This window comes from Nelumbo nucifera, chromosome 5 (assembly GCF_055504915.1).
Source record: "Nelumbo nucifera cultivar China Antique chromosome 5, China Antique-T2T, whole genome shotgun sequence".
Taxonomy (NCBI): Eukaryota; Viridiplantae; Streptophyta; class Magnoliopsida; order Proteales; family Nelumbonaceae; genus Nelumbo; species Nelumbo nucifera.
The window spans coordinates 5,230,357-5,240,447 of record NC_142653.1 but is presented as its reverse complement, the minus strand read 5'-3'; the positions used below and the strand labels follow the sequence as shown (position 1 = coordinate 5,240,447).

The following is a 10,091-nucleotide window of genomic DNA, read 5'->3' as shown; positions in this document are numbered from 1 at the left end:
ATCTGAAACTCTCTCTACAAAGCCTCTACAATATCAAATTCCATCTACCCACGGAGGGGGAGGGTTATGGATTTGGGACCTATCTGATCGAAACCCTCTATGAGTAACTAACTATGGAGTTTGGGGGATGAGTTACCCTTATTGTGTAGTCCCGACCCGTGGAGCAAAAAAAAAATTAGTATACTTATAATATTTCATTATTATGCAAATGTGTCAATTTGACAAATAAATAAGTCAATTTACATAATGAACAAATAAAAAGAAATAGACATCAACTATAATTGACAAATAAATAAACCGATTTACATATTGAAAAAAAAAATAGACATCAATTATAATCGGATCTCCTCGACTAAGAAACCAATTTGAATCCAGATCTCCTGCTAACAAACGCGTTCCAATAATCCTTCCAACATATGATCTGACACAGCACATCCATCTCAGATCCCGACTCACCGAATGTACCCTGACCTGGCCCAAACCGTCAAATTAACAGCACAACAGTGGGACCGATGAATCTTAGCATTACGGTATTAAATGGGCGTTTCACGTTTGAAGTCTGATAAGAGATGGTAGGCTTGGTAGCTCATGCAACTCTAAGCAGATTAAAAAGATGGATTTATGCAAAACCAAGGTAATTTTTTTCCTAAGCTCCATCAAGATATTGGAGAACTAGTACAGGGAGCAGTGAGGCTGCTATCGTTACATAAGCATTCACAAGCATTATATGCCAGTTTATTCATGGCAGCCCATTAAAGGATCTGTTTACATAGTTTATAGATATAATATCGAAAAAAAAAAAAAAACTCAGCAGGTGCAACAGGTTCAACTCTTCATATATTTGAAATGGAAAACTTCATTTAGTATTCTGAACATTGCAGGTAGTGTCAAGTTAGTATCAGAACTTTCAAACGTGTCACTGCAATACCTAAACTTTCAAAAAGTATCAAATTCATCCCTGCCGTTACCCAACCGTTAGTTATCTGTTGAAAATATCAAAACTACCATTCAAAAGAAGACACTGTTCATTATCTTCTACCTTGAGATTGAACTGGTTATTTTCAAAGAAAAAAAAAACATGAAATATGATAGAGAGAAACAATAACTGAAAGCAAAGAAATAACTAGACAAGAATGCATTTCAGATCTGAAGGTAGAAGACAATGATTTCATTAACCTAGAATCTCAAACACCTTAACCGGTTCAGTCTCAAGGTAGAAGACAATGAACAGTATCTTCTTTTGAATGGTAGTTTTGACAGTTTCAACAGATAACTGGAAGTCGGTTAACGGCAGGGACTAACTTGATACTTTTTGAAAGTTTAGGTACTGCAGTGACACGTTTGAAAGTTCAGGTACTAACTTGAAACTACCCCCAAAGTTCAGAGTACAAAAGTGGAATTTTCCCATTCGAAATCATGAAAATGAAATAACATGGTTTTGCAATGGATGGAATCTGAATCTGAATCTGATAGAACCAATTCATTGTCTAAAGTGGAGCCAAATTTCCGGTTATGCAATGGATGGACATCTAACCATCCAGTTACATGATTATGTATTAAATGCTTGAGTTTTCTCTCCCGAGCTGATACTTAAACCAACTATGTCTCCGTAAGTTGAAAGCTTTAAGGAGACTTGTGTCCTTGCCTGAAAAAATAAGATCACCAACAGCTTTCTACCCAAAAAGAGACTCACCAACAGCCCATTGCTGTTCATACTAACCATCATAATTAAATTAACAAACCAAAACATCTTTTGTTTGTTTGAGCATGAACTGCAAATCAAATAGCAAAAAAGAAATGATAGCAATTGAGTAAATCCAAATCCTCTTGCATCTTGAAGAATAGGCAACAAAGGTTTCACTCTGTCTTCAAGGTGGCTTGAGGTTGATGAGCGTTCCACTGCAACAACATCCATATAATTGAGGTCCCTGACCATGACCAATTCAAATAGTCAAAGATAAAATATATGCATACCATTTATACACACTTATCCAAGGCATTAAGCAGAAAGCTTGACCTAATCTTGGATAAAAGTAAGAAAAGAAAAGGAAAAGATAAATCATAAATATTGAACTGTAATAGAAAGAAGGTAGTTTCAGGACATGCTCAATTAACAGCTCCATTGAGTAAAAGAGAACAGTCTGTTGTGCATTGAGGGGAGTCATCAAAACCAGGGGCTCATACACATACACGCACATAAGACTTGCACACAAGAGAGGGACACCACATACAACCCAGAAGTTTAAGCTATTGGGTTATGGGCCACTCTTGTAAGTCCCTTGCACCTCTCGTACTTTTCCAATGTGGGACTCTCTTCATACACTACTCATATGTGAATCCCAACAGTCTTAGCCAGGAGAAACCTCTAAGTGGGAATTGCAGTTCTAACCTAGAAAGGCAGCAAATAAAAGAAAAGAAGAAAAGAAACCAATAACTTCAGATAAACAAAGAGTAATGAACTCTAAAGATAAGAACTAGCATGTCCCTTTCTTTCTCTTACCCCCAAATAGGGGGTAATAAAAGGGAAAAAGTCCTCCCATCCTGTACTTAGGCTTTAGCACAATTTAAAAGGCTTTAAGAAATAGTTCCTCCACAGAAAATGGATAACAACAGTTCCTTTTCCAGATTTACCCATCACCATTTAAGTCCCAACTATATGGGGGTTCACTACACGAATCCTGTTTTGTTCAGTGCCATACCCATTAAATTATGGGTGCTTAAATAATTCTTATTACTTCTACTCAGGTCCTTTTCAGTCGTCCCTAGCTCTTCTAGTCCCTTCAACTGGAAATAGATTACTTTTTCTAACAGGTGCTAGCTATAAAAGGTCTTCTATTCACATGACCAAACCATCTCAATCAACTTTCTCTAATTTTATCACCTTTTGGATCTACTCCTAAACTCCACCAGTGTGATCTTGTCCTACACAGATGGTCCCGAGCTCAGATAAAGGAGGGTTGTGTTAGGTTGGTATCTGGCACTAAAATTTTTCCCCAACTCTCATGATCATGAATACTGATTTTGACAGCACCCACAAGAAGTGATCTATTGCAAGTTGAAGGGTCTAGAAGGGGTAGGGGTAAAACTAAAAGGACATGGGCCGAAGTAGTAAAAAATGATTTAAGTACTAAAAATTTAACAATGGATATGGCATTAAACAAACAGAATGGTGAAACAGGATTGATGTAGCTGATGCTATATAGTTGGGAGAAGGCTTGATGATGATGTCGACGATGACGATGAGGACTGGAGATTTGAAGCTACTCCTAGGTTCCTTTGTATGACTTGATTTCTTTTTTAGATTCACATATGAAAAATAATTCCCTGGATTTGAACCCATAATTCAATTATAATTTTTTATATTAACAGTGTAACTTTATTGATGATGACAGAATATTATATCACATAATTCAAATACATTATCTTGTTGCACTGCAAACTTGAGGTTGAAGATCTGATTCCAGAATAACCTAAGAGAGGAAACAAGAGATAATAGTTCAAGCAATCCATAAGGAAAGAAAGAAAGAAAGGTTCATATAGAACAGTCCCTAGAAAAGGAGAAATAGACCACCTGTTGACTTGGCTCATTGCCATTACTTCATGCACTGAAACTTGCAGTGGCTATCAACCTAGGCTAAATGAAGAGAACTAGGAAAGTTGATTTTAGAAGAGAGAGAAGCCAGTAGAACATGAAATGGATGAAAGAGGAAAACGAGAGTTTATTCTAAATGAGTATACAAATCAATTGTGGCCAATCAATCACCATGTGTAAGATTTGCAACTCAACCAAGCCTTGTCCCAACTATATGGGATGGGATCAGCTCCATGACTCCTGTTCTGCCATTCCTGTTCAGTGTCATAACCATTGTTAAATTATAGGCCCCCAAGTCATTTCTCACTACTTCAACAAATCATTTTTGGCCTGATCCTCGATCGTCTAGACCCTTCAACTTGCAATAGATCACTTCTAACTGGTGCTTTAAATGGTCCTCTCCACATGTGACCAAACAATATGGTAGATTTTCTCTACCAATAAAATCAACCATACTTCAACAGAAAAGGGCTCCTAGAAGTGAGATTTCTTAGACCCAGCCAGAGGGATATTGGGTGAAGGTTACCACATGATGATTTATTAAAAAAAAAAAAAAAAGGTTACCACATGATGACAGAGTGAAGCAGAAAAACATGGAACTTTCATGGAAAGTTCTCAAATCACAAAAATCTCCTTACTATCACTGGACTAGCAAACTTGTTTGGCATATTAAGAATAATGACAAAGATTGAAGGAAACTTTTGAGATAAAAAAAAAAGAAAAAATAAATAAATAAAACTTCACAAAACAACACCCAGGCAGATTATTCACTCTGATATCTTTTGTCCCACCACTATTAATTAGGCTGAAGAGCCAGGGATGGGCAACATGTTCGATGCTTAATCATTTTTTAGCAGTGGAAATATCAGAAGAGCTAAGAATCCATTAGCAGTGGAAAAAAGATTTAGAAGTACAAAAAATCAATCTTATCTATCTCAGCAGGCAAGACCCAACAACATAACAGAAAAGGAGGTAAACTAGGCCCAACCAGGTATCTCAACTCAACTAAGACATGTCCCAACTACAAGGGGTCAGCAACATGAATCCTGTTATGCCATTCCACATTGTTCAGTGCCATATCCATTGTTAAGTTTATGGGCCCTTAAATCATTTCTTACTACTTCAACCCATGTCCTGTTTGGCCTGCTCCTAATTCCTCGGACAGATCAGTTCTTTTAACTGGTGCTATAGATGAATCCCAAGTACACGATCAAAAGTAGTAGGCATAAGGAAAAAAAAAAGGAAAAAACACTAAGGGAAGACTATTCCATAAAGAAGAACCCCTAATAAAGCCAAGATATCCCCGTTCTTCCCAAATTATCAACTCAGGAGTTGACCAATTTTTAGATCCATCTAAATAGGATGACCTCTCTAATGAGATCAGTGGAATATAACGGTCCTCGATGCCATCTCCAAACCAACTAATTACCTATCAATGTAATATAAGGGCCGTTAGGTGTTCTATACCAAAATTTGCATCGACTCTTCCTTTTAATAATTCCTACTGTTGTAGAATTTTGCCCAACACTTGTTACTTCGCATGACACTTTTTGTAGCATTTCAACAATGTTCCAAACTGAAATCAACATAAAACCTTGGCAATTAGCATTCATAAACAAGATATCACAAGAAAGGAAACATCGAATGTAGATTCCACAATTTAACTTTCTTATTTTCCTTTGCTTTAACTAAATCATTGTGCTGTGACCAAGCACAATGATTTTTGGAGGTTGATTTGTTGGACACCAGAATACTTGCACCTGCATCACATATCACAGTAACACTGGTTACTCCTTGCTATTTTACATTCATTGCACCAGCAACCACAAATATCTACTGTGTATTCACGCAATGCTGTTAATATAATCATTGCACAGGATACAGGAAAGCTATGCTTCACAAAAGAAGAAACCAATTACACAGAAATCCATGACCAAGGAATTAAGGGGTAACAACTGAGTTATAATAGGAAGACTGATACCTGCAAAGATGCCAACGGTTGTCAGATTGCCAATGACCATTGTATGATATATTAGGTATTCACTCAAGAAATGACCAAAGGCATAGATGAATGATAGAAAGGTAGCTATATAGAGTGGCTTGTTTTCGAGGTTAAATGCACAAAGATAGCAAAGAGTGCATGTCAGAAGTGTCCAAACTCCAAATGTCCTTCCATGAACTTCAGTCACTACATAAAGGCAAGATTCTCCATCAGAATATGAACCTCATAAATATGTTAGAATACCTACATAATAAAAACCCATGGAAAAAAAAAAGAAGAAGAAGAAAAGAGAAAGAAAAAGACAAAACATGAAACTACATTATGGAACTAGCATAATTACAAATGAAGGTTACAGCTTTCTCAATTTCCCCTTCCAGATAAGAAAAGAAATCCATTGTGCAAGATGTGAGTTAGCAGACCATGAATGAGATAAAACAAACCTGAAGCAATCATGATGGCAATCCTAATCCACCACTAGAAATGGAATTTGTAAGTTGTAAGTTCACCTTTTTCCAAAGAAAAAGATGTTCAAGTAAAATAAAGCAGAACCATGATTGATGCCTAACTTTTAGTAAGCATGGAACGATCTTGTCCAACCTCTCTTGCATTTTATGTTTGAAGGAAAAATGAAACAGGTAACATATAACCTGACCTTGCAAATGAAGCAGGTACTTGTCGTCCCATTTCTTGGAGATTTTCAGAGAATGCAAATTAAGTTTCATTTTCATTTTAGAATATTGTATCTGATACGGTTATATGGACCATAGTTGGATGTGTCATATCTGGTTTAGGCTATTGTTTTCACCTTTATACTAAAGATGGTTATGGACTAGTAGTATTTATTTAGTAAATGGAGTAAAAAGTCAAATAGGTGACTTGTTCATGATGCCATCACAACATGGAGGTGAGTTGTCAATGATACACTTCAATGAGGACAAGGAAATGAGAAGTCTTTTATGTAATTAATTTAAGAAGTTTACTTGTTAGTAATATCGTGGTCGAGGTCTATATAAGCTGATATATTGCAGCCTTTCAGCAGCAAAGAATGGATCAGATTTTAGTTTTCTTAGTTGCTTTTTATTTTTTATTTTTTCTTGTAAAAGGTAAGGTAATTTATTCATCAAAAAAACATTACAACAAAGCCCAGGCCATAAAGGCTGCCTGGGTCCACATCAGACTACAATCTCATCCAAGACTGAGAACAAAACAAAAGATGCAAATTCTGATGTTTAAATTCCTCCGTTACTGACACCCAAGAAAATAACTTGCCCACAGCTCTCTGCACTATTTCATCTGGGCTTTTAGCTTTACAACAGAAAATTCTGTTATTTCTCTCAGTCCAAATGGACCAAAGCACAGCTGCCGGAATGGTGTTCCAAAACAGCTTTCCTTTCTTGCTGAGTCCCTCAATACTCCAACAGTTCAACAGCTCCTTCACTGAATTTGGCATTACTCAATTAATTTCCAAGGCCTTAAGAAAGTGCCCCCAGACATAAGAAGAAATTGGGCAATGGATACACAAGTGCTCAGTACTTTCTGCAAGAGTACCACACAAGCCACACAAAAGATCCGGAATCTGAATACCACGTCTTTCCAGATTAACTCTAGTCAGACATTTATCAAGAACCATTGTCCAAACCAGAAAATTAACCTTAGAGGGGCTAGTTGAATTCCAAATCTGCCTGGCAGGGAAATTCTCCTGACCTGAACTAAACAGCTTGAGAAACATAGATTTAACAGAGAAACAACCATGTTATCTTACTTCTCTAAAGATACTTCCCCTTTCTTGCCTCTAAACCTTTTCTCTTCTTGATGCTGGTTCTCTCTACACGTCATAAGCCAATTCTACATTTTCTCTTTAACCATCTCTCTTCTTCTTGTAGTTGAATGTCTGGTTCAACATCACGGTAATATAGTCCACCAAACTGTATTTCTTCTTCCAGCTCTAGATTTGCTCCCAAAAACCCTAACTTATTTTTCTTAACATTTCCCATATTAGGCGCCACATATCTTTTCCATCAGACTAATCAACCTGGATTTTAAATCCATTCGTTAATATTCTTGGGACTTTTAAAGCAGTCAATTGAAGCCCTAAACCCAGTAATTAGAACCAAGTATGTTGGTCCTATGCCACAACTCCTTGCAGTCTTTAGTTGGCTTCAAAACCGAAACTATGTTTTCTTCTGTCTTGAATAATAGATGCAGTACTGTCATAGAATTGTTAATGCTCAGTATTCCAATGAGATGGTTCGCAAGGCAGTTCATCCGTTGTGGTAAGATACTTTATTCACAATTAAATTCAAAAGATCAATTCGTCGTTATACTCTGATGATAAGATGTTGTCAACTGGTTAAAGAGAAGTAGGTTATTGCACAATTTAGTAGAACTTATAAAATCATATCTAAGAATATGCCATACATAAAATCATTTTGAGCTAACAAGTAAGGAATCATTCATGAGCATGAGGAGCGAAAGTGAACTTTAGATTGAATCAAAACCATGACAACAAGTTGGTAAACAGGTTAAATCATCAGAAATACAGCAGCAAAAGACATCTTTCAGGAGTTCTGCAAGCAGCATCTCCACAGTCGGACCAAAATAAGCTTGTTGATCCACTGCGTTCACTCATCGTTAAGTCACTCTATCTTGTATACGGAGCATTTCATACTACATTGCTATTGCTACTAAGACCATAAGAAAATCATCGAAAGCACAATCTGATCTGACAGAAGGAAAAAGAAAAAGGAAAAAAAAAAAAAAGATGGTTAGAACTAGAAGCTCACTTGTGGAGTTGGAGAAGACAGCAAGTCGGAGAGCCCATATGTCAAAAAATCCGAACCAAACTGCTGCCAGTCGAAGTGAACCAACTAACATCAGCCACCACCCCAACGCCTTCATTTTCTTTTTTTTCTTTCTTCCTTTTTCCTTTCTTCCCCTGTTCCGGTTTTCCTCCCTTACCAAGAATGACAGAGATCAAACAAATGGAGCTCAGTGGCACGAGTTTTAGAGCAAGCAAAAAACCCAAGTGAGATTGCGACCTGATCTGCTCCTCACTGAGCGCGCCTCAGACTGATCTCACAGGCACATCTCATCGTATTGTGGGACCATAAATAATAACATATAGGGCAAATTCCCGATTAACATGTACTTTGGTTGGGCCTAGCGCCATTGAGTTCGGCTTCAGTCCAGGCACGCAATATACGCGCACCGTTCGCGTAGCAGTACGCGCCACGCGTCTTTTGATTCGTGCGTTCGCTTAATACGTGCGAACTGAATTAACGGAGTCTATCTTTTATGCCGTTAGCTTCTTCCATCCTACTTCCCGCTCGAGACTCATCAGACTCTGCCTTCACTAGTCACTCTCACCCGCTCCCTCTCCAACCGGCGGCGACCAACAGTCATCACCGGCGACTGTTAACACTGGCAATCGGAGAAAAACATCAAGTATTTGTGGACTCTGGCCTGATAGAAAATGGACTGTTATCACCGATTACTGATAGAAGCCGACTCCTCTTAACGGTAACCAGAGTTCAGATTCGCCTACCCTTGTTGAACAAGCAAGAATGGAGGATTCTATGGAGAAAGAAATGCAGATTGTAGAGTAGAAAACCTTGTATTTTGTATATTTTACAGATTTCTTTATGAGGGCAGATTTGGCCCTCCAATGACATTGTGATACATTGTTACGGTCTGACACAGGCTTAGCCTAAACTATGCTTGGCAGGCTTACGTTAAGGGACACCATCGTCATTTTTGCGTGTAAGATTTTTGGGAAAAATGATGTCATCTTCAAACAAACCACCAAAAGCTTAACATACTCTTTGAGGAGGGGTGGTCGACCTCCTTGGGTGCCTAACCTTGGCATTTCTACACCAACTTCCCTTGTGGGGCGGCCCTGGTATTGGCTAGCATAGCTACCAGGGTTCCTCATGGGCGCACGCATGCTCATGGGGACAGTGCATGGACCGGCACTGCGCTATCGACACTCAAGGAGGTTTGGCATGCAGGCCTGGCTCAAGCATGACCCTTCACCTCGCCAGCCCCTTGCCCAAGCTGATCTCTCAACATGGCACACAGGTGCCCATCACCATCGGCATACAAGAGACCCATCACATCGGTGCCCAACCACCTCTTCGGCGCCCAGTCGCCTCTCATTATGGTCATCCCCCTTTAGCACGTAAGAGACGCCTCCCATGGACCGGCCAGAGCCAGCCGAGTGCCCGGCCATGCGACTTGAGGTCATGATCCAGTGTTATTGACCTTGGGGGAGCCATCTCATCGAGCAACTCCTAGGTAGCACACAAAGGCTTGTCCTGGCCTACCTTGGCCTGGATGTTGCACGGGTTTCTTTCGTTGTAGAACTACCCCCGTGACAACATGGCATCCCGGAACCACTTAGGCAACAACTTGCCTTAGCCAAGCTGATAGTGTCTGACCTGTGACCTGGCACAAGCGCCGACTTGGCAACCTGCGAGACGTGCTCACCGACAAATTCGG

The 10,091-nt window shown here is 38.9% G+C and overlaps 1 protein-coding gene across 1 annotated transcript; it reads right to left on the bottom strand.

The window, feature by feature from the left end:
- Positions 1-1,455: 1,455 nt before the first annotated feature.
- On the bottom strand, positions 1,456-8,654 carry ERG28 (ergosterol biosynthesis protein). Its single transcript, XM_010247316.3, has 3 exons — positions 8,378-8,654; positions 5,574-5,780; positions 1,456-1,928 (listed from the first exon to the last, which is right to left on the bottom strand). Exons 1-3 carry the CDS (start codon positions 8,490-8,492, stop codon positions 1,858-1,860), a joined length of 393 nt encoding a protein of 130 aa, XP_010245618.1. The 5' UTR covers positions 8,493-8,654; the 3' UTR covers positions 1,456-1,857.
- Positions 8,655-10,091: the final 1,437 nt, after the last annotated feature.

Excerpts from the sequence above, each read along its gene's own strand:
- ERG28 (XM_010247316.3), bottom strand. The coding sequence starts at position 8,492 with ATGAAGGCGTTGGGGTGGTGGCTGATGTTAGTTGGTTCACTTCGACTG. Across the intron at positions 5,781-8,377 it reads TGTCTTCTCCAACTCCACAA|TGACTGAAGTTCATGGAAGG; the intron begins GTGAGCTTCTAG and ends GCCTTTATGTAG. Across the intron at positions 1,929-5,573 it reads AACCGTTGGCATCTTTGCAG|GGACCTCAATTATATGGATG; the intron begins GTATCAGTCTTC and ends GGTCATGGTCAG.